This window comes from Pelodiscus sinensis, chromosome 5 (assembly GCF_052426305.1).
Source record: "Pelodiscus sinensis isolate ZL-2025 chromosome 5, ASM5242630v1, whole genome shotgun sequence".
NCBI lineage: Eukaryota > Metazoa > Chordata > Testudines > Trionychidae > Pelodiscus > Pelodiscus sinensis.
The window spans coordinates 55,544,555-55,569,302 of NC_143056.1; the positions used below are offsets into that span (position 1 = coordinate 55,544,555).

The 24,748-nt window shown below is 41.2% G+C and overlaps 1 protein-coding gene across 1 annotated transcript in view; it reads right to left on the reverse strand.

Moving 5' to 3' along the window:
- AQR (aquarius intron-binding spliceosomal factor) overlaps positions 1–24,748 on the reverse strand; it is a 96,285-nt gene that overhangs the window by 50,944 nt on the left and 20,593 nt on the right. Inside the window, exons 9-17 of the mRNA XM_006123267.5 lie at positions 24,057–24,133; positions 23,124–23,188; positions 19,906–20,022; positions 17,900–18,013; positions 16,191–16,294; positions 14,099–14,201; positions 11,353–11,473; positions 4,051–4,192; positions 3,332–3,510 (exon numbers count right to left, since the gene is read on the reverse strand). Coding sequence (XP_006123329.3) covers positions 3,332–3,510; positions 4,051–4,192; positions 11,353–11,473; positions 14,099–14,201; positions 16,191–16,294; positions 17,900–18,013; positions 19,906–20,022; positions 23,124–23,188; positions 24,057–24,133 — 1,022 coding nt within the window. The remainder of the gene's footprint in view (positions 1–3,331; positions 3,511–4,050; positions 4,193–11,352; positions 11,474–14,098; positions 14,202–16,190; positions 16,295–17,899; positions 18,014–19,905; positions 20,023–23,123; positions 23,189–24,056; positions 24,134–24,748) is intronic.

The following is a 24,748-nucleotide window of genomic DNA, read 5'->3' on the forward strand; positions in this document are numbered from 1 at the left end:
AGCCTGTCTGCTGACAGTGGCCAGCACCAGGTGCCCCAGAGAGGGTGGATCAAAGACAATGATCCAGCGATTTGTCTCCTGCCATCCTTCTTCAGCCTCTGACAAACAGAGGCCAGGGATGCCATTTCTATTCCCTTGGCTAATAGCCTTTTATGGACCTAACCTCCATGAAATTATCTAGCTTCTCTTTAAACTCTGTTATAGTCCTAGCCTTCACAGCCTCCTCTGGCAAGGAGTTCCACAGGTTGACTACGCACTGTGTGAAGAAGAACTTTTATTTTATTAGTTTTAAACCTGCTACCCATTAATTTCATTTGGTGTCTTCTAGTTCTTCTATTTAGGGAACTAATAAATAACTTTTCTTTATCGACCCTCTCTACACCACTCATGATTTTATAGACCTTTATCATATCCCCCCCTTAGCCTCCTCTTTTCTAAACTGAAAAGTCCCAGTCGCTTTAACCTCTCTTCATATGGGACCCGTTCCAAACCCCTAATCATTTTAGTTTCCCTTTTCTCAACCCTTTCCAAGGCCAAAATATCTTTTTTGAGGTGAGGAGACCATATCTGTACACAGTATTCAAGATGTGGGCGTACCACAGTTTTATACAGGGGCAGTAAGATATTCTGGGTCTTATTTTCTATCCCTTTCTTAATAATTCCTAGCATCCTATTTGCCTTTTTGACCACCACTGCACACTTGTGTGGAAGTTTTCAGAGAACTATCCACGATAACTCCAAGATCTCTTTCCTGATTTGTTGTAGCCAAATTAGCCCCCATCATGCTGTACATATAGTTGGGGTTATTTTTCCCAGTGTGCATTACTTTACACTTATCCACGTTAAATTTCATTTGCCATTTTGTTGCCCACTCACTCAGTTTGGTGAGTTTAGGTGAGTCAATGTCAATACACAGCTGTAGATCAGTTACTAGTGAGATGCAAATAAACAGATTTCCAACTACTACCTCTGCAAAAATGACAGCCAAGCCTTGTCTAGATATAGCATATGCCAAGAGAAGCTAGATAATTTCATAGAGGTTAGGTCCAAACAAGGCTATTAGCCAGGGGATAAAATGGTGTCCTTGGCCTCTGTTTGTCAGAGGCTGGAGAGGGATGGCAGGATACAAATCACTTGATCACTGTCTTCGGTCCACCCTCTCTGGGGCACCTGGTGTTGGCCACTGTCGGTAGACAGGCTACTGGGCTAGATGGACCTTTTGTCTGACCCAGTACGGCCGTTCTTATGAGACATGTTTCTGGCAGCATAGTAATTGAGCATAGTAATCACCAAAATGACATTAAATACATGACAAAAGCATTTGTCTAACAGTATCTACAGAAGGGGGTTTGTCACCATAGCTAAGTTGGCCAGATGGTGTAGTTTATTCACACCTCTGTCCAAAGTATTCATGCCGGGTCCAAATTTCCTTGGTTTGTGTAGTTCGACTATCTACTAGAGCAGACAAAACAGAACAGTGCATGGGTTGGTGTCATGACGACACACTTCATATTCAGAGGCTTATGCAATAATCACTCAGCTTAAAAAAAAACCAAAAAACCATGAGTATGTTCTGATGATAGCTTATAATTGTGTTTGTTACTTTGATGCGTATCACGTCAGGCATATAGAAAGGAGACAGCTTCTGAACAGGATGAAAAACATGAAGTAGGTTCTTCAAAAAAGAACCCTCTAAGGGTGAAAGATTATTGTAGAATCCTGTAATGGTATGTGAAAGCCTGAAATTATAGTTGAAGCAAAATGCAGGACAATGTAGCACTTTAAAGACTAACAAGATGGTTTATTAGATGATGAGCTTTCGTGGGCCAGACCCACTTCCTCAGATCAAATAGTGGAAGAAAGTAGTCACAACCATATATACCAAAGGATACAATTTAAAAAAATGAACAAATATGAAAAGGACAAATCACATTGCAGAACAGAAGGGTGATGCGGGGGGGTGGGAAGGGGGAAGAAGGAAGGTAAGTGTCTTCCTTCCTCCCCCTTCCCACCCCCCCGCATCACCCTTCTGTTCTGCAATGTGATTTGTCCTTTTCATATTTGTTCATTTTTTCAAATTGTATCCTTTGGTATATATGGTTGTGACTACTTTCTTCCACTATTTGATCTGAGGAAGTGGGTCTGGCCCACGAAAGCTCATCATCTAATAAACCATCTTGTTAGTCTTTAAAGTGCTACATTGTCCTGCATTTTGCTTCAACTACCCCAGACTAACACGGCTACATTTCTATCACTATTCTGAAATTATAGTGGCGCTTTACCCCATACTGATGAGGAAGAGACCTGACTATTTAAAGCTAAGTACAAGAGCCATAATAAAGAGAATGGAAGACTGGTTAGGAACAGTTCCTTTCTGCCCTGCCGAGATAGAGAATGGCTGTCATTTCACAGAAGACAGTTTATTAGACTACTGCTGACTGAACTAACAGTGAGTTCTTTCAGCTTGGGCCATAGAGGATCACATTTTTATGTCCAGAAGTCCCACCTTCAGTGAAAACTGCTGACAACTCATCACAATATAGAGGAATGGATTCAGGGAGGAGATCATGGAAAAAACTTATTTGCTTGGTGTATCTATTTAAACATCCAAGATCCATCATGTGATCAGCCTCCAACCATCCCTTTTTTGTAGGTACTAAGAGTAAAGCATTCAGTGGCTGTTCCCTAACTATTTTCTAGGTTGGGGTTGATGGTTTTAGAGAACTGTATGAGAATTTCACAGCATCAGAGGTAAGATTTTAATTCTTGGTACATTCTTTGCCAGCTCAAGGAATGTTTTCCTAGGTTATATGGTTTACATGAGGACAGACATGTTTATTTGTATACAAAAGTACATTTGTGATACATCAGATTTATAGTCAAATTTGGCAAATTCCACTTGGTGCAAATAAATGTCCATTATTGACAAAAAAGGTTCTCTAGAGACACAATCTATCTATAACTAATATTCTAGAGATTAGCACAACAAATATTTTAGATTTCTTGCAAAAGAGTATGAAAAAGTGACATGATCGGGAAAGGAAGAGGAGAGCCATTGAACAGAAGAATTTTTTAAACACTTATTTTTTTCCTCTATCAATTTATTTTCAAAGCACCATAAAAATATTGAGTATTGGATTTTTGCAATATAAAAGTTTAAAATCTCCTGTTAAAACCAAACCTTGTATACCAACCTCAACAGCAGTATAGCTATTTCTGCACCATAATACTGACTAGGGTCAGGGTACTTTAACAGCTCTATATTTATGCCAAATTCTGAGAGTATCCACGATGGGTATCAAAAGTTCATTTTTGTGTCAGTAATGAGTACCTTGCCATTCATCTTTGATGTGATCTCTTACATTCAAATGAATTGTAACGTCTGCTCGTACTCGCATTGGCCAGTTTTCACCAATATTGGGTTTTGCCACTTCTACCACAGTGAAAGACACAATGGGTTGTGCCATTCGAGCCCATCCACCAAACACAATGCCTCCATATTCTGATTGCCTTAAAAAAAAAAAAAAAAAAAGGGGAGGGGGGTGTTCAAGACATTAACCATTGCTGCATTCAGATTTTCTTTAAACTGTTGAATAATTTAAGCGGCCCTTAACTTATCATGTAGTCGATAAAATTTGTATCGACTACACGATTAGCCAGAAAACTGCAATTTACCATCCTTAATCCATAGTAAAGATGCAAATAATAAATCAGAACAATAGTTGATAAAGTGAAATTTGCAGTTAAAACTTAAGAAAAATGTCTTAATGTTACACAGTGGTCACAACCAATCTTCATGGGCAACCATACCCAGAATATATTTTCATAATATTATTAGAAAGTTAATCTTGCACAGAACAGTATTTTAGAAGAGATTATGGAACACCACAGCTATACCTTCCTATAAAAAGTGGATACAATCGGCTGCTATTTAGATGAACATATACACTTTATAATGCAGACATCACTATTTATTTAACCCCAAAAAAATCTTTAGCCACTTCTGAAAGTGTGGTGTTAGGTTTGTTTTAGTTAGTACAGAAATATTACCAAGGTTTCATCCTGCTGACACTATCCTCAATATCCTGTCTGATCTCATATGTAGACTCTAAGCGGAAGAGGTTGAAATTCCGTAGAAGGTAGTCGTGAAGAGTCAGAAACTGTAAATTCAGTTTAGGAAGAGCGAGGCAGCCTAAGAAAATGAAAACATTAGTTCTTCTGTTACTCTAACAAATTCACTGGTTTTACATATTCATAAACATTATATGCAATTCCATCATCATGCTTTAATTCTTCTCCTATCATGACAAAAGAGTTACTTTCTTCTACATATAACAACAAGGGGAGCACAAAGGCCACACATCCCTTTACAAATCACCTTCAAGTGCTATTTTAGTTTGTTGACTGTCGCTTTTAGGTACTACAGTTACATACAAAGGCACTTATCTTTGCACTGCTACGGCAAACTATTTTCAGTTATTGGTAAAAAGAGACTTGTCTTACTTCACTACAGATGACCACATTAAGAACAACCATATAGGACAATTCTCTAAAAAAAGTTTCTGATGTAGAAATGATGCACTTCATGGGACAAGTTAGGTGGTTTCTTTACTAGAAACCAAAAAAAAAACAAATAAAAAATTGAGAGTCAGGCTGATTCTGCTTGTTTTTACATTAGTACTTAAGCTTTTCTAGGCTTTAAGACTGATAACTAGAAAACTAGAGCTAAGGATAAAGCCTGAACAACTGAAAGAGGAAGGGAGGATTTTTAATTACTATTATTAAGTTGATATCTTTATTTCTGATGAAGAAACAACATTTAACAAAGAGCTGCTTTATCCAAAGATTCTGTATCATCATTCGTTCACTATATAGTGCTCACAATAACCATCACCAAACACTTACAAAAACACCTCTCATAAAACCAGACAAGATGATACACCAGAAAGGGAGAAAAATGAAAAAAAAATCCTCATGTTCTCCATCCTTCTCTAGTCATTATGGAGCAGAAGAAATAAACCTGAAGGTTGCCTTTAATTTTCCTGTCAGTAATATAGTAAAAGAACACATTGTTTGAGGATAGGGTGCTAATTTTGGATACATCATAGTAATAGTGATATAGGAACAAAGTAAAGGTTCTTTATTTATGAACATTTGTTGTATTATTCTATTTCCACCTCCCACCAATACACTTTTGTTGATGGAGCTATGAAGAGGGCACAGTAGTAGGAACAGGAAAAGATAATTTATCTCTGAGGTAAGTACTGCCCATACTGGTCCCATCACTCTGTGCTGTCTATAGATGTGAAGGAGTAGTCAAGTAGTCGACTACCCGATAGTGCTACCCGATAAGCAGGAGTTTATCAACTACTTGATCACTCTGCCCCCTCATCCACACTCTTAAAGGGACAGAGGGGAGCCAGTGTGCAAAGACACTGGCTCATTCTCTGGTCACCCACCAGGTCTCAGGACAATCCTCATGTTGCCGCCCCCCCCGCATTTTTAAAGGGGAAGCAGCAGCGTCAGCTACCCCCCTCTCCCCAACTCACCTCACACTGCCCTTCTGCATTTTTAAAGGCACACAGCAGCAGCAGCCTGTCCACTTGTCTGTCTCAGTATAAGACGACTACCACTGCTGTGTCCCTTTAAAAATGCAGAGGAGCAGTGTGAGGAGGGGGTGCCAGCTGCCACTCCTGCATCCCTTTAAAAAAATGCAGAGGGGCACCACGAGGGTTGTCCCGATACCCAGCGGGGGAGCAGAGAATAAGCCAGCATCTTTGCACGCTGGCTCCCCTCTGTCCCTTTAAGAGTGCAGAGTAGCAGCCAGGAGTTGTGCTCAGATGCAGCCTGAGCCGGAAGTGAGTGCTCAAAGTGTCCTTCCTTAATGACTAGTTGAGTAGTCAATGAAAATGAATTGATACTTAACATCTTTAGTACTAGTAAATTAATTGATACTTAACATCCTTAGTGCTGTCCCTTCTCATTTGTTTCAACTAAAAACCACACCTCCCACCTGGCCCCCCTCATTCTGTATCTTATATTTCCAGCACTGTAGCTATCCATACTGAGGCACATGGAACTACAGAGATGGTATTTTATGCAGAAAATTGTTTTAACTGGCTAAATAATGACAGCAACAACCCCCCCAAGTATTAATGGTGCCAGGTTTGGAGATTAAAAACTCCAAAAAGTATTTAATCTAAGCCAAGGCAGTGGAGCTACGATGGGACCCCCCCCAAAAAAAACCCCAACAACCCAAACTCTCTCACTCTCACACACACACACACACACACACCTACCACCTCTCTCTCGCGCGCGCACACACGGAAAATGTTCTAGAGGCAAAATTTCTACATTCATTGAACCATGTTCTCTCAAATTCCCTGTCCAATTAGCTCAAAATTTTCAAATCTTTCCACCTTGGCATAAAATCATTCCTAGGAAACTTCAAGTGAATAGTTTTAATTATGCCCAACCAATGGAGGAAGATCGAAGTGTGTTAAAAATTGGGCACAGAATACCCAGAATAAAGAGCATCAGTGTTGTAGCCCTTTTAGTCCCAGACTAATAGTCCATTTCACCTTGAATAGTCCATTAGAATATGTGCGTACTATCTGACTGACTTTGTGTTTAGCTGTGACATTCGTGTTTAGTTGTGACATTCAAAGTACTTCTCAGACCTCAAGAAAAGTGATGCATAGTTTGAAAGCTCATTTCTCTTACCAACAAAAAAGTCTGGTCCAATAAAAGTTACTACCTCACTCACCCTGCCTCTCCAAAATAAAGAGTTGTATTTTCAGTCTACATTATGGGAATACTAGAGTTGCTCTGCAACTCAAGTTCTAACATGCTGCTCAATTAGAACGCCTTTGGTTTTGAATTTTAGCTTCCTAGGAAATTATCAGGCTTTGTTTAAAAAACGGGAGAAGATTGGTAAACAAAACCATCCACCAAGAGAGGAGCAGGGCGAGCAGGTATGCACCAAAGGACAGCTGAGAAAGTCTTCCCCTGGATGTAGTGGTCAGGTCATCTAAGCCAGTGTTTCTCAACCTTTTTTTATAAAGTACCCCTTTAAAAAAAATATCCCCAATACCTACAGTTTTCAGACACAAACATTTTTTCTACCATGGCAACACATTTGTTTAAACAACGTAATTGTAGCCGGGCAGGCGATGAAATCTTTGGGTGTAAAAAGTACAAAAATAACAAAACGCTGTAAAACTTACAACAAAAATTCAGTTTTCTCCAAATTTCAGTTGTGCTGACATACTCCTCAGATTTCTCTCGAGTACCCCTAAGGGTACTCGTACCACTGGTTGAGAAACACTACCTAAGCTGCCAGAACCCAGTTCTTTGCTTCTCACTCCCCTCCTGCACACTGCAAGCAAACAAGGTTGTGCTAAAGAAAGAGGCTGAAGAAAGGAGTAGATTTCAGTCCATAAGCAGCAACATCTTCCATATCACCATCTGAAAGAGCCCCATCCGCTTCCCCCATGAAAACCTTTTATGTCCCAAAAAAGCCAAACTTCTGGGGAAAAATATTAAACTGGTAAAACCCTCACACTGTCTTTTTAAAAAACCTAGACTTTTCTAGGAGAAAAAATGGTAAATATGCTAAAAAGATCTTTGCACATTTAATACTTTCACTTGACTACTGTCCTAGTTTCACACCTTTGTTTATGAACTGTGAAAGCATGAAAACCTCTTGTAACATGCAATATTATCCTTGAAATCTTTCTGGCATACACCACATGTTGGCTTCCACAAGCACAGAGATTCACTGCCAATAAAGTAAATGGATAGAACATATTTCTATTCCATGAAGCTATAGATAGATAAAATGTCAGGAAGAATGGGCCAAAGAGTCTGTGCCCAGTTCAGCATATCCATTTCCAGAGCCTGGAATGAAACCCAAGATTTTAGTCTCATCATCATCTGCTGGTTGCAATCTTCTGTGAAATCTACTGACAAAGTATCCAGACACACTCTAGGGTCAGTCCACATTAGGGATGTAAAACCCCATTTAATCAATTAAACATAATGTTTAACCAATTAACTGCTTGAGCAGAGGAGGATGGGGGGGGGGGCAGGCGGTAGGCACAGAGACAATATCCTGTAATACCCTGAAAAAATAGCTTTATTTAATTAAACTCAACCATACTGAATAGGATTAAATACCTTTGGGGTACATTCCATTAATAATGCAACTGTGTATGCGTGATTGCAGCACTGCATGTACCTTCTCGAATAGAAAGTGGAGGAATGCTAATGTACTTCTTCTGTTATCAACCCTTTGGAGCACTCTAGAGAGCTATGCATACTAGTTCAAACTATATGCTCCAGTGAGAGAGACAGAGAGACAGAGGTTTTGGATAGATATAGTTGTTTAAAACTGGCTCACGGCCTTCTTCCTGATCCAGAAAATGTGCAGGGAACCTGGTTCATGGATGGCCCCAATCCTTAGAATGGGATTAGGAGGACTGGGTCTATTCTGATCTCACACAATCGACTGCTTGTATGAACTATAGCCATGATGAACTTATGACTACAAAAAATTCTGTTGGGTAGGGGCTGAAAAACTGCTCCTGCTAAAATGCATATTAGGGTGAACTCTGGTAAGCTTATAAGCCAACGTGTATATTCTTTTATTGTTTTTAATGATTTCTCTATAACCCTTTTTATGTTAAGAATAAAGTAGAGATGCATAGGAAACACTGTGTGGTAATTTATAACTGTCATGGTTACACTTGATAACCAAAGTGAGAAGATGTCCCTAGGAAAGCTATCTGTGCTGGGAATAAAAATGAAAGCAGGCAACTGTGCAGCCTGGAAACACCTCAATCCAAAGGCAGCAGAAAGTGTGTTTCCACACATAAGAAAGGATGGCTAAGGAGGGTGTGTACTTGCTGGACCACTGAGAACAAATACAGGTGCAACTGAAATACAGGCCCTGAACTGTGACAGATGGTATTTCTGGTTGTTCAGTTTGTTTTTAAAACCTAGGAAACTGCATATAAAAAAAATCCCACTCAAGCACTCAGAAATTAGAAAATCCTAGAATTAAGAAAGAACAGACAAGCCTAGATCCTATCATTTCCCACTTTGGAGTACTGGCCTTTGCAACCTTAAAGATGTTAAGTTTAACATAGTTCTGCATGTGCATGCAGTTAGACAAATTATATAAAGGGCTGATTGCAATTCAGCACAGCATACAATATTAACATTTTGCAATGTGAAACTATGAAACTAGTCGATCAGAAATGAATAATCACATAGGACCAAAGGCAGTTTCTTTCAAACACTGATTTCAGTTCACTATTCTGAAAATAAAACTGTCCATTTTTGTTGTGTATCAGTAAAAAATCCCATTTACTAATAGGTATAAATGGAAGTTTCACAAAGAAAAGGGCACCATTAAAACCAGGATTTCTACAGACTCACTATTACGAGAAGCAGCACTCATGGCCTTAACTAATGATCTACATTCTGCTGGCAATGTTACTGTAGCTATTCTCTTCCATATCACTACTTCACTTCAAGAACAGAGGTAATTTTTTAAGCTTAATTTTCAAAGGTATTCTCCATTTGTGTGCAACAACTCATGTATACACTAAGGATGTTAAATATTGATTAATTTACTAATCAAGTCATTGATTGAATTTCCATGAACTATTTGATAGGCACTTCCACATTCCTCCTTTGAAATGTACAAGAGCCTCAGTGGGGGGTTCTTTCGCATTTCAAAGCTGGAACTCCGCATGCAGCCTGGAGCCAGCAGGAAGTCCCGCTAACTCTGGGCTCAACGCAGGCGCATTTTATCATCGGATAGTCAACTAGTCTTTAACATCCTTAGTACACACTGCCTCTCCACCCACAGAAACAGAACTGTCATGTGCAAAACCTCTCTGTTGTGACAGAATCCACCAGACCTAACAGTACACAAAAATGTATATGAAGGTGTGCACAAACACAAATATGTATTTCCTAACTAAAGTAATTCTCTGGAACAGACTGTTTCAAAGAAACACTTTCCACCGATGTGAGTATGGGGGAGGAAACTGCATAACTGGATGGTCTTGTGCCCTTGGGTTAAGAATGTTGCCTGTTCTGGAATGCAGCCAGATTGTTTGCCTGATTAAGAAGAAAATTTGATTTTCAAGCAGGTCAAGTATTACTTTCCAGGAGAGATTAGAGTGATCAAGTTAACACTGCAGTTTCCAGATACCATTGTGGTAAGGAAAAAGGAACCTGTTACTCTGCAGAATCTCAGTCATGTTAGAAAACAAAAAACCATAATATTAGGGCTGTTGTAAGTATACGTTATTATTCTGCTGTGTGTGTGCTCATTTACAAAGAATATCCAGATTGCTATTAAAAGTAGAATGCTTTGTTTGCTTTAAAATAAAAAAAAAAATCAGATTTAAAAGAAAACAATTTTGGTTCAGAGAATTTAAACATCTTCCCTGACTGATTAATTCTCAATCATGGAAGAGAGTGGCTCTACATTTCCTACAGCACTAGCAGTGGCAGAGCTTTATGGAATTACTTAGCTGACATCAGGAACAGATCTGTGGCAATAAAGAAACAGATTAAGCTGACATTAGAAATTCCATGTTTTCCCTAAACATTATTATGGCACCTGACTGCCACAAAGACTATGGATTCCATCCTGAATTGCCCAGTGGGACATTCTGTGATTAATGTAGATAAGCACTTTTATCCTTAACATTATATACATTGATTAATTGACAAACAATTACTGGCAAACACATTTAAAATTAATACCCAAAATTAAGCATAAGCAGATGTATTGTACAGATATTAGTTGTCAGGATATGTATTAGAGTTTGGGATTTTCAGTTTAAACTGTAAGTGACAAAACCTCACCACACTACACTGACTTTTATTTTGAAAAATACAAAGTTATTTTAAAGGCATTCAAAAGACTTCACTTCCTGCTTTCTGTAAAACTCTGATACGAGTCATTTTTCTTTCAAACTCTCTACATTTCACTTCTAGGAGGCAAACAGTATTAATGTGTTTTTCTGTGCTTATACATAGAGTAAATTAGATAGTTTTATTACTTACCCCAAGCTTTGATTATTCTTTTTAATCTATGCTTATCTAATTGGTAATGAAGACACTCATTACTGATCAAAATTTATGCACTTCAGTTCAAAATGCTTATAAAAACTGATTTTATTTCTGAAAGTTAAAAGGCATTCAAGTAGCCAAAAGTAAATATTGCCCAGAATTAGAGGCTATGGAATGGTTATTAATGAAATAGAATTAACTATAAGTCCTTTGAATTAAGAAGTTTAAAGTAATCCAAATATATTTGAAGATACCTACCTTCTCCAGAATAGTACTCAGTTGGGACAATATTTTCATCCCAAATAATCTTCTCTGTGGGATACAGAGGCATCTGGTTAAGCTGCTGAATCTGAGATATTCGACGTGCATGACGAGACACCTAGGAAAGCAAAAGTGTACATTTATACCAAAGCCTAATCAAGACAAATTTTATCTACACAAATGACAAATAATTTATAAGATGGTTATCTAGGAAGTAAACACTAAAAAGATCATATCATCAATAAGCACAACAAACTGAAATGATAAAGCACCTTAAGACATCACAAATTTATTGCTGGGTATGTGTTTTATTTTTCTTTAATGAATCAATCTTGTTTGTACATTGAAGAAAATCCTAAAATAGCCCCAACTGTGTTAGCAGAATATTTAATCTCAAAAACTTAAATTAAAAACAATGAAACAAGTCCCATTTTACTAATATGACAAACAACTTCAGGTGTAATTTTAGTGGTCAGGTTTACACCTCTGAAAACTAAGCCTATTTAATAATACATTAATCAAGGATCTGTCCCAAAGTCCCACTCACTTAAAAGGGCTTTTGGATCAGGTTTTTGGAGAGCACAGCTGATATTCGATGATGCATTATCAAACACAAATCAATCTACATGATTATCACAGAGAAGTTAGCATGCATCTCAGTAGTATCATATCATAAATAGTTCAAACACAGATTTTAATACTGCAGTCTCCCACTATACAGGCAGTCCCCGAGCTACACAGATCCGACTTAAGTCGGATCCGCAGTTACGAACGGGGCCCTCTCCCTGGTCTCCAGCAGACCAGGGAGAGGAAGCAAAGCGGCGGAACACGCGGGCAGCAGACAGCCCAGACACGTCTGGGCTGTCCGCTGCCCGTGTGCTCCGCGGCTTTGCTCTGCTTTGCTCCCCGTCCCCCTGGTCTGCAGACCAGGGGGACAGGGAGCAAAGCAGAGCGGAGCCCGAGGGCAGCAGGACAGCCACGGCGCGTCTCGGCTGTCCCGCTGGCCCCCTGCTCCGTGGCTTTGCTCTGGACGCCTGTGGTACAGCAGCTGGGGCGCTGCCGGTTGGTCCCGTAGCGCCGCTCTGGGCGCTACTGGACCAACCCAGCAGCACCCCAGCTGCTCTGCCCCAGGCGTCCCGATTCAGCCACTGCTGGTCAGTTTCAGCAGCGGTTGAATCAGGACGCCTGGGGCAGAGCAGCTTGGGTGCTGCTGGGTTGGTCCAGCGGCAGCGCTACTGGACCAACCCCCAGCAGCACCCCAGCTGCTCTGCCCCAGGCGTCCCCAAGTCAGCCGCTGCTGAAACTGACCAATGGCTGACTACAGGAAGCCTCTGCCCCGGGCTTCCTGGAATCAGCCGCTGATCAGTTTCAGCAGCAGCTGACTTGGGGATGCCTGGGGTTCTTAAGTTGAATCTGTATGTAAGTCAGAACTGGCGTCCAGATTCAGCCGCTGTTTCAACTCATCAGTTTCAACAGCGGCTGAATCTGGACGCCAGTTCCGACTTACATACAGATTCAACTTAAGAACAAACCTACAGTCCCTATCTTGTACGTAACCCGGGGACTGCCTGTAATTTCAGTGTCCTGACAAGACAGGAGAGGAAAGGTTCTCTTCCCCTATTAAAAAGAAGTTTTAGAAAACTGCTCAAAAAAGGTTCCGTAGCAAGGTTATAATTTAAACTGAAGAAGAAACAAAGTTTCACTATATTTTTCTGAACTCCAATGTTTGTTTAGAGTAGTTAAGGCTGATATTTCATACTCAGCAATAAATATCACTATCAAGACCCTATACAAAAAAATCTGACACCACGGCATCCTGTTTGAGGATACCTCACACTGACAGCAGGATCACTCCACTATCTGACTTCAAACTGCTCACACAAACACCAAGAAAATATTCCAATATTATAAATTCTCACTTAAATTTTATGGGAATTCAAGGTTTAAATCCCTCTAGACAGCACGGAAAAATATCACAATCTAAATATATTTTTAAACTGGTATAAATAACTAAGGATTCATGCAAACTTCTACACATGCTGTAACAACTTTGATATGTGGAATTTAAGCAACTGCTGATGAGACACTGCTAACAGTCTTCTAAAGCTGCCACTGTTTAGACCAGTGGTAGGCATCCCATGGCCTATTGGGGTTGTGTGTGTGGCCCACAAGACTTTTTTTTTTTTAAACTGTTGCCCACACACAGGACTGCAAGATCCTGCTGATTTTTGTCCATGTAGTTCTTTTCTTACAGATTTTACAACAGTGACATGCAATTATAGAAATGGCATGTGAAATATATGTGTAACACTGAGAGCCACGTGCTTGCTCCCTCTGCATCCAACTGAAAATCTAAAACTACCCTTTTCCAGGAGACTGTCTTGATTACGACAATCTTGTGGCCCACTGAGATGAAGGAGGAACACTCAACCAGCCTACTCACTAGTTTAGGTTGCCCCTCACTGATTTAGATACACTACAATTTTCACAGACGAGCTATATTTCATGTCATCCTTTTCCCTGTTTAAAATTTAGTCATTAATTATTACATTTGAATTCACATTTGTTTCCTATTAACTCAGTCATCATACTGCTGTAGTTCATAAGGCACTCCTAAGTGTGAAAGCCATCATGTGGCTGGCAGCTGTAGAACTGCAATTGCTGTGATTTTATTCAGTATGAAAAAGTGAACACAATCATTCCTGCAAGAAAAAACACACAGATGATCGTGTGTGGGATTTACCAATAATTCCAGAAGAAATTCTTTGTCATAGCTTGTATCTTCCCCTTCAGGTAGAGCTGGTAACAAGCAGAGGTATGATGCCACCCGGTGGAGTGTGTTTGGGCTGCATAATGTTGAGAGGGGAGAGAGGAGAATACAAGAGTCACTGGGTGAATTTTTTAACAGCTTTTATGAAAACTTTTTAAAAAAAAAGACTTGTTTGTGTAACCTGATCTGTAAAACTATTGCAAAAAAACAAAAAAAACCTCTAAAGAAACTTAAAAGTTAAGCAAAGTTTTTATTTAATTACTTTATCTAGTAATTGCCTAGAGGTGATGAGCACAGCATTTATAACATTATAGAAAGTGACTAACAAATAATGACAGATACAGCTCAAATATTCAGAAAGAATTCACATACAAAAACTAGAAACATAAATATATGAGAGAGAGAGATTTGAACAGATAATATACACTGCCTTTAATATTTTCTGAAGTGGTCTACAGCGGTCCAGTGTAGAGCTAATGTATTAAAAGCTGAGTACCTATCCACATTAGACTTTTAAAATGTTTTAGCACACATTACATGCAAATATGACATGTTTAAATGCCCGTCTAGATAAGGTCTAAATTTTTCGGGATTAGTCTATTATATCTGACTAGTAGAAAACTAATTCTAACAAACAACTATTCAAGAGAAGGTGCTTTGAGGAGGGGGATTATATTCACTGCTACTGTTATTGTTTTGGTAGTATTATTAAGACTAAATAGTAAGAAAACTAAGAATATGACCAGACAGACAAAAAGCAGTTTAACCTATCCTTCGGTATAAGAGATCCCAGAACTGCATTAAGAATTGTTACAACAGCAGACAAAGGGACATCCAGTCAACTTACAACAGTGTTTCCCAAAGTAAGGGTTCCATGAGAACTCAGCACTCCCCGGCCCCCTCATAAAGAGACAGAGCCTTTTTGTGGTGGGACTTTTTTTTTTTTTTTTTTTTGGGCTCAACATATTTTACCCCTAGCAACCCTAGGGGTTGCTGGAAATTCTTTCAAGCTGAAAAGGGTTCCGTGGCCAAATAAAATTGGGAAGCACTGACTTACAAAATGACTACTGTAACTATAACAAACATACACAATGTTACTTCTATGAAAATATTTGAACTGTAACTAAGATTAGAATTTTTGGCAAAAGAGTGGCTCAAATTAACCCAGGGTACGTCTACACTACCCCGCTAGTTCGAACTAGCGGGGTAATGTAGGCATACCGCACTTGCAAATGAAGCCCGGGATTTGAATTTCCCGGGCTTCATTTGCATAAGCGGGGAGCCGCCATTTTTAAAACCCCGCTGGTTCGAACCCCGTGCAGCGTGGCTACACGGGGCACGAACTAGGTAGTTCGAACTAGGTTTCCTAGTTCGAACTACCGTTACTCCTCATTTCACGAGGAGTAACGGTAGTTCGAACTAGGAAGCCTAGTTCGAACTACCTAGTTCGTGCCCCGTGTAGCCGCGCTGCACGGGGTTCGAACCAGCGGGGTTTTAAAAATGGCGGCTCCCCGCTTATGCAAATGAAGCCCGGGAAATTCAAATCCCGGGCTTCATTTGCAAGTGCAGTATGCCTACATTACCCTCCTAGTTCGAACTAGGAGGGTAGTGTAGACATATCCCCAGTGATTTATGTGGGCCTTTTATATAGCAATAACGAAAGGAAAACATTTTCAAAATGTCAGCTATGGTAATGTCACAAAAAATGGCAAGATGACTTGAGGGCACAAAGTTACAAAAATATTAACTTTTCTATTTTTAAAAAAAAGACTAGATTTCAAATGGATGGTGTTCCTTTCACTCCATCCAGAGATGAAACTCATTTCATCTTACCCAAATGGGGCAAGGTGTTTATGTATTCACTTCCACAAAAGGAATAAACTAAAGCACATCCAGAAAATCAGAAGCAAAACCCAAGAGTCTCAATTTCAAATGCCTTTTCCCAACCAGGAGTCAATTTGCAATGTGACACATTTTCATTACAGCATTACACATGTACACAATATACATAAAAAAGCTGGAAGACTTGAAACAGAGGAACTGAATTTCTATATTTAAGGCTTACCTAAGGGGTCCGCACAGCTTTTCCAACGAAACACGAGTATCCACTGCTGCCACACTTGAAAGAGCAAAATCGTATAGTTCTGGGAAATGCGCAAAAGCAGCTCTCTAGAAAATCCCCCCAAAAATGTAAGGAGAGGTTAAACTGACCTTTACATAGTAACCCCAACCATGTGAAACATGCATAGCGCTCTTGTGAAAAGTCCCAAAATGACCACAGATAGTCAGGACTTGGTTTATATCTCATCTAAAAGTGTTATTAGCAGTAGGTACTATCAAAATATATACTGAGTACAGGCAGTCCCCGGGTTACGTACAAGATAGGGACTGGAGGTTTGTTCTTAAGTTGAATTTGTATGTAAGTCGGAACTTTTACATATTGTACCCCAGGTGTCCCCGATTCAGCCGCTCCTGAAACTGACCAGCAGCTGACTACAGGAAGCCCGAGGCAGAGCTGCTTTACCCCGGGCTTCCTGGAATCAGCTGCTGATCAGTTTCAGCAGCAGCTGAATTGGGGACATCTGGGGTAGAGCAGCTGGGGTGCTGCCAGGTTGGTCCCCTGGCAGTGCCCCAGCTGCTCTGTCCCAAGCGTCCAGATTCAGCCGCTGTTGAAACTGACCAGCAGCGACTGAATCGGACACGCCTGGGGCAGAGCAGCTGGACTGCTGCCGGGTTGGTCTGGTAGCGCCGCTCCTCGGCGCTACTGGACCAACCTGGCAGCACTCCAGCTGCTCTGCCCCAAGTGTCCCCAAGTCAGCTGCTGCTGAAACTGACCAGCAGCTGATTCCAGAAAGCCTGGGGCAGAGCAGCTCTGCCTCGGGCTTCCTGTAGTCAGCAGCTGGTCAGTTTCAGCAGCGGCTGACTTGGGGATGCCTGGGGCAGAGCAGCTGGGGTGCTGCCGGGTTGGTACAGTAGTGCCGCACCTCGGCGCTGTGGGACCAACTCGACAGCCCCCCAGCTGCTCTACCCCAGGCGTCGGTGAGAAAAGCCTGGTCTGCTGGAGAAGGGGGGGGCGCACTAGCTGCGCCCCCGCCCCAGCAGACCAGGGAGTCGCGGAGCGGCTTTTCTCGCCGCAGAGGACGCGGGCGGCAGGACCACGGCGCGTCTCAACGATCCCGCCGCCCGCGTCCTCCGCGGCGAGAAAAGCTGCTCCGCGTCTCCCTGGTCTGCTGGGGGGAAGCGCCTCCCGTGCCGCCGGAGGCAGCAACAGTGGGGGAGGCACCCCACACTACCGGGGACCCTCCCTCCCGTTCGTAACTAGGGGTCCAACTGACGTAACCAGGGGATTGCCTGTACTAATTCTGAGGAAAAGTGCCGTCTATTGTATAACCAACAACACTTCTTCCTGAACCCTGGATTTCCCACACAAGTAAGCCTTATGTAGACTTATCTTTCCTAGCTAATGAGTTGATAAGATCAAAACAGGAGGTGGTGGTGTTCTGCTGAAGTGACAATAGGCTTATTAATTGTGACTGACACTTGAGTTAGGTTACGCTCTTTAATTTGCTCATGCAGTTTGAAGTGTGTGTTATTTGGAGTTCAATATATTTCTGAGCAAAGATATGCAGAGAAAGGAACTGAAAAATTAGCACCATTCCCTTCAATACAGTAGGAAAAACAAGCTGTTTCCTTTTATAAAGACCAGAATCACCACCTTACTTGCAAATTATATTTTAAAAAAGATATTAAAAGTGAAACCCATTTTTTGCATACCTGTAAAGAAGTAATTCTATCATAGTGAATTGTAGTCATCTCATTTTCTGTCAAAGCGTTCCCAGTCTGGTCATTAATTTCAAAACCAGTGTAGAATTTAAGCATGTCTAAAAGCTGAAACAAGATACATGCACATTAGTAGTATATGAAAATGGGATTCACAACTGCCATATAAAACATGCACAAAGAAAAATGGAAATCAACATCTCAACTTCAGGCTTTGTTGATCAGGTTTTTAATCAAGAAAATTCTCTAAGAAGCTGCCAAAAGTTAACATAGAGACTAATAATAGGGAATTTAGTCTAATAGCCATGAAATAAAGTTTCAGAGACCATCATAATAATAAATAACTTCAAGTATATAAAGTGAAGTTCTAATGTCTGCAATAAATGCATAACGACTTAAAAAGATAAACGAAAAACTTAGTCACCTGTCAATGAAGTGAGGAGGTACCATAATCTGGTAGGATATGCTTCAAGAGAGGCACAATGAAAAAAGCAGAAGTACTGTAATTTTTAAATGCTGCACTAAGATCTTAACCACCCATTTAGTAAAGAAAATTAAATTAGATTAAAATAAGCATGGACTTCTTGAAACCACTGGCACACTGCATAGATGCAGAAGCCTGATTCATGAACTGTAATGCTATATGCTAACAGATTACTAGTTAGCCTGTTTTGATCACAGAAGGCACCTTTCTTTAAAAAGAATGCAAACTCTATATTGCATATCTAGGGGCAAAGCTCCTCCTATCAACAGAGAAGCTATATCTGGATACATCCGGGTGCAATCCTAATAAAAAGGAAAATATCAAAGTTCACTCCCTTATGAATGGTTCAGAACAATTGCTACAAAAACTGGTCCTCAAAACAAATCAAGAGGACTAAACCCTTTCTAGCTTTGACAGGCCTCCACACAGAGGCAGACCTGAGCAGAAAAAAGGTCAAATCATTCTGGTTACCAAGTTCCTTTTTCAATTCAAGTTGGACTTGATTTTAATAGCTGCTATAGTATTGCATTTAGAAATGTTCTTTTTCCCAGCTTTCAAAGGGTGTAAAACATTAACAATTACCAATTTGTGAAATATTAACACCATTCATCTGAAAAAGCGGGTTGTGCCCACGAAAGCTCAGGATACCATCTACATGTTTTATTAGTCTTTAAGGTGCTCCTAGACTACTTGTTGATTTTTAAGTTTTTGCAAAGATTTTGTCGGAACACAGAAAGAAAAGGAAGGTAAGTACTTGGAATAATGTGATTTTAATGTCAAATTTAATAGGATGTTCATGAAACCCAGTCAGTTTTGGAATTCACTCCCCAACTATCAGGAATCAGCAGGCTGAATCTTAAGCCAGCGGCAGCAGCTTGCTAGCTTCTCCATGTTCATACCCACCACTGTGCCTGCTGTTCTGCCCATCTTAAAACCCTCCCTGCCTGCTCAGTCCAATTTCTGACCTGACACCCTTAGCTCCTGCTGCTGATTACGGACGTCAGTTCAACTCTTGTCTCTGGAACCCAGTTTCTCCCTTCCAGTTTTACCCATGGCTTTGGCTCCTGCTGCTAGGCCAGAATTGCCCTCATCCTAGTCAGCTGACACCAATCCATTGTCTAAAATGATATATACACCATTCACTTCCTATAGCTTCTGGGAAGGGCTGAAAAAAAATCTGAGGTCAAATAGACGGAAAGATTTAAGCTACTGACTTCTGTTATATCTGTGATAGGACACACTGCTAGGTGAATGTTGGGTATACAATTTTAAAAGCTGCTCAAACAGAGAGACAAGGCTACAAGTACACACATACGTAGGTAATGAAAAAGTAATGTTGTGAGGATTTAAAATATATTTATGCATAGCACTTACTTAATAGTAATCCAATTTTTTAGTTTATTTCCACTCAAAACGTGTCACAAAGTAACCATTTTCAGCAAAGAACACCACACTAGAAGATGCAGTAAATATTTTGAGCTGCTTCAGAGCTTTCTTCAGAAGCATCAAAACTCACCTGGCAGAAGAGATGACCCTCCTTCTCCCTTTTAGCAAGGTTAGACAAGTAGCAATGAACAACAAGGTGGGAGTCATCTAATACAGTATTAAACCAGCGCCTTGTGGGAAGCAGGGCCTAGAATGAATAATTTTGCATTATTAATAGTCTTAGCATATATGGTTTCGAAACCCATGGCTTTCCATATATATCTTCCTATTTTTAGATGGCGGGTCAGGATTTAGTGCTGCATAAATAGCTAATAATGGTTATTTACATAAAAGAATCCTCCCAAAGACATCTATCTGAGAATGCAATTCATCTGTGCTAACTCCCATTCAAATGAGTAGAATGAATGCAATCTATATGCAACTATATTTAAGCCTTTTTAAACTTTCGTGACATATGGGAAGGAAGGAAATAACTTCATCCCCACTACTGAAAAACAGATATAAAATATTGCAGCTGTTTAACAGCATATCTTATGTAACAGTTGAGGACAAGAAATCAAGAAAACCATACTCAATTGAAAATACAGATAGAATTTAAACAGTCAGAATGTAGTCTCCACCACTAAGTAATGGGAACGGAGTGAGGGGAAGGGGGAAGAGAGGAAACAGTATCTCACTGCAGTCAGTAATAACTCATAGGCACTAACTCTACAGAGTTTAATGATAATGAAGTAACTAAAATAAACCCACTATTCATGAACTAACAGAGACATGAAACTTGTCAGTACAATAGACTTCTGATAATCTGGCACCCTTGGGACCCAGGGGTTGCTGGATTATTGGATATGCCAGAGTATTGGGAGGTACTCCGGCAGGGTGCTGTGACGGGTCTGCCGGGACCCACACTGCATGGGGGGGGCCTGGCAGGGAACGGAGCAGCGAGGGGCAAACCCTCCGCTGTGTTGCGGGGAGGTGGTGGAAGCCCCACGCAGCTGGCTTGCAAGTGGGGAAACCTAGCCGCCGGCTTGCAAGCGACAGCAGTGGCGAGGGGGCAAGACACAGGCAGCTCTCCACGGCCACCGCTTACAAGCTGGCGGCTGGGTTTTCCCACTTGCAAGCCAACTGTGCGGGGCTTCCACCGCCTCCCCGTAACACAGCGGAGAGTTCACCCCTCGCCGTGCCGTTCCCTGCCAACACACTCCCCCCGGGTCTTAAACAGCTGCCTGCCTCATGCCCCCTCTCCTCTGCCGCTTGCAAGCCAGCGGCTGGGCAGCTCCAATTGTCCGGCTGGCTGGAGCACTTTCGGGTTCCAGTTGGTGCCGGACTATCGGGAGTGCCAGACCACTGGATGCCGAACAATTGGAGTTTTACTGTACAACTAAAAATTTAAGAAACGTACAGGCTTCCTAGACACTTACTTCCTGTGTAACCCCAAGAGCAGGCAGGATTGAGGGGCTGCAGCCACAGAAGGTACATCCAGTGCTTCCTTCCCTGGATACAGCCCTACACATCTGCCTGCAGTAGGTCCTATCTTCCATAGTTCTCAAAAAAGTGACATGCTGTTGCCAATATCCTAATCCCATTAAGTCAATAATGGGCTGGTTCCCAGAAAAATACTGTTAGTAACCAGAATTTGTTAACACCAGTGTAACTATTTAGCAGCATGTACTGTGTCCCAGAAATATCAATATGCTTTCCTACTACAGGTTGGACCTCCCTGGTCCAGCATCCTCTGGACCCGATAGGTCCCAAATGAGGGAATTTGCTGGACAATGGGAGGTCCCTGGACATCAGCTCTTCAGCCCACTGCCCTTCCCCACTGCTGGTTCCTTTGGGTCAGCCAGGCTGCCTGATGGCCAGCTCCACCCCCAGCTCCGCTACTTACTGGGTGGGACGTGGCCAGCCACACTGCTTCTACCAGGCTGCCATGGCCATGGCAGGTTTCCCCTCTTGGGATGCCACCATCCGAACAGCGGCAGATCTGCTGCAGCTGCCCAGAATATTATGACCCTGCTGCTGCCTGGGCAGACGCGGTCCGAGCCAGGCTTTCCCTCCTGGGCAGCCATGGTCCCAGCTCCGCTGCCAGGCCGCAGGCAGCCCAGATAGCGCTCCACCACCACCCAGGCTGTATTGGCACAACCACTGCCTTGGCTGCTGCAGCCCCACTGCCACCAGACTCACAGGGCTCCCAGCTGCTGGCCCTCCTGCTCTGGGGTTCTCTCTTCCAGGAGCATCCGTGGTCATGCCAGACCACAGATGTTGCCAGAAAGAGTCCTGGTTAAGTGAGGTTCAACCTGTATGATTAGTGAAGGAAACTAAGCCAATTGTAATCTCATCTCAAAGATTCTCTGACAATGCAGTATTTTTCTCTTCCTGTCAAGCTTGCCACGAACATAGCAAATATTGAGGTCAAGTCAATCAACTATAAAATTTCCATTGACTTCAGTAGTACCGAAATTTCACCCCATGACTATTCTTTACTCATACCTAGAAGGACAAGCAAATAGCTCCTTCTAATGCCATGACCACTGAAGTTTAATGAAATCATCATTCAATCAAGGTGTCAACAGATGCAGTCATTACCTATCCAAAAACTCATTGGTTGCACACATCAATTGCAGGCTGAAGTTTCTAAATCAATGCTTGCAAACTTCACACTGGTTTTCAAGTCCTGTTAGACAGCATTTCACACAGGTTTTTTTTTTTTTTTTTTTTTTCAATTAAGAAATTGTGGGTAACTAGAAAATGACTTTAAAAACCTGTGCTCTTGGAACTGCTTTGGGCAATCCAAAAGGTTTAAAATTGGTCAATTGTACATTAACAGCACAATTCTTCTAATGGATCCAAATCTTTGAACATTCTCATTTTCCAGAATTATTGCCTCTGCTCCAAACAATGTCTAATTGTTCTGAGCAGTTTAAGTTCTGGACTTGCCCACACTGAATTTGTCCCTCTTACAGTCAGCAATGGTCAGTTTGCTGTGCAGCTGCCATGGGGCAAACCTTTAACTATAGGCAGGCAAAGCCACTGTTTGTAATCTTGAAGTTTATCCCATTTTAAACAGTCAGTATACTTCACAGGTGCAAATCATGGATTATTACGTAAAGAGGTCTAGTTTGGCAGATCTGTGTCAGTGCACCAAATAACACTCACTACAGTTTTTACAGCCAGATTTCGTCATAAAACATGAGAGAATTTTCTCCAAACATGGAGAACGAACCCATTTCCATCTGGAGTAGTTTGTGTACAGTTAGAAGTAAACAAGCAGTATAATTACAATTATCTTACCTCTAAATCTATCATGAGTTCGATGAATCTTTCGCAATAATGAACTTTGTCCATGGAAACAGGACCTAGGCACAGAAAACAAAAAATCCCTGCAATTTATCATGTATTTCCCAACATAATTTTCTCACCACACCTCAAAAATTAAAAGTGTATCACATTTAGACACAAGCTAAAAAGCTGAAGCTCCCACAGGAGCATGGCCGTTAGCCAATAACATTAATATTTTTGGGCCATATCTTTACTACAGGGAAAATTGACACTACTGAAATTGACCTTCTGGAGGTCGATTTAGCAGGTCTATTAAAGACCCACTAAATCGAACTCAAAGACCCTCCCTCTCCCTTAGCACTGGTAATCCTGCTCCTTGCAAGGAGGGAAGGAAGAGTCAGACTTCTGCTGTGGAGACCACATGGAAATTATGTAGCTGGTGTTGCATATCTTAATTTGACTTTCTCTTTTAGTGTAGACTTGGCCTTAGAGAGATATGATGGATGTGCTAACATCTTTATTACCTCGCTCACCCTCTTTCATCTAATGTCTGGGAACCAATGTGGCTACATTTCTTAGCATTTAATCTGTATTAGCTTAATACAGTGGTCCCCAACCTTTTGGGGCTGCCAGGCGCCCGGGGGCAGGGCTGCTCTCACGCCACGCATGTGCCACACGCCCGGAGGCGGGGCCGCCCATGCACTGCACACCCGGGGCCGGCATCGCGCATGTGCTGCGCACCCAGGACAAGGGCTGCCCATGCACCAGGGGTCGGTACCAGCATGCGCCGCGCGCCAGGGGTGGGGCTGACCCACATCATTCGGCAGGCACACATAAATGCCCCGTGCTTGTTCAGCACCCTAAGAGCTTCCAATGACTCCTTCAAAAAAATATATATATATACACACACACACACGCGCGCGCACACACACACACACACGTTACCTAAAGGGGGTATTGATTTTAGTACACCGATAAATTTCTGGATTAGCTGTGAAAGAAATCTTCTCTCTCGATATGCCCTAAAATCAAACATAAGATCAAACTATTAATATTTCATAAATGCAGACTGAAAATATATTACCCTCATTATTAGCACAAGAGGTTCTAAATGAAATGCAGTTTATAGCCTGTGTAAGTTTCTTTTACTGGAACTGTTTAAAAATGATAATTTTTAAATAGCAACTGTCAAGCCAAGATTTTTTTTGTCAACAATCATTTTTTGGTGTCTTACCTGTTAGCACAGCCAACATTTGTACCTTTACTGCAAAGAAGTGACTCATCGATTACCACTTAACCACTGAGTCAAATCAGGTAATTATTGATTTATCACAGATGCCTGTTTCATCTTACTCATCAACACACAGCAGAATGCATTTTGAAGAGTTAATATTGTGGTGTAAGATACATTTCCTCAAAACAAACCATTAATTGTAAGCAATAAATACTTCATCTATAAAGTCTGGAAAAGAGGAAACATTTATACATCAACTCTATGGAATGTTAAATGTTCTTTTTTGGCTTTTATCAGGTTTTTTTAAGATCTAGTTCAACTGTTGATTAATTGGTGATGACTCAATAAATAATCCCTATTAAGTATTTTACATAGGATAATCTGCTGGAATACTGTTCTACAA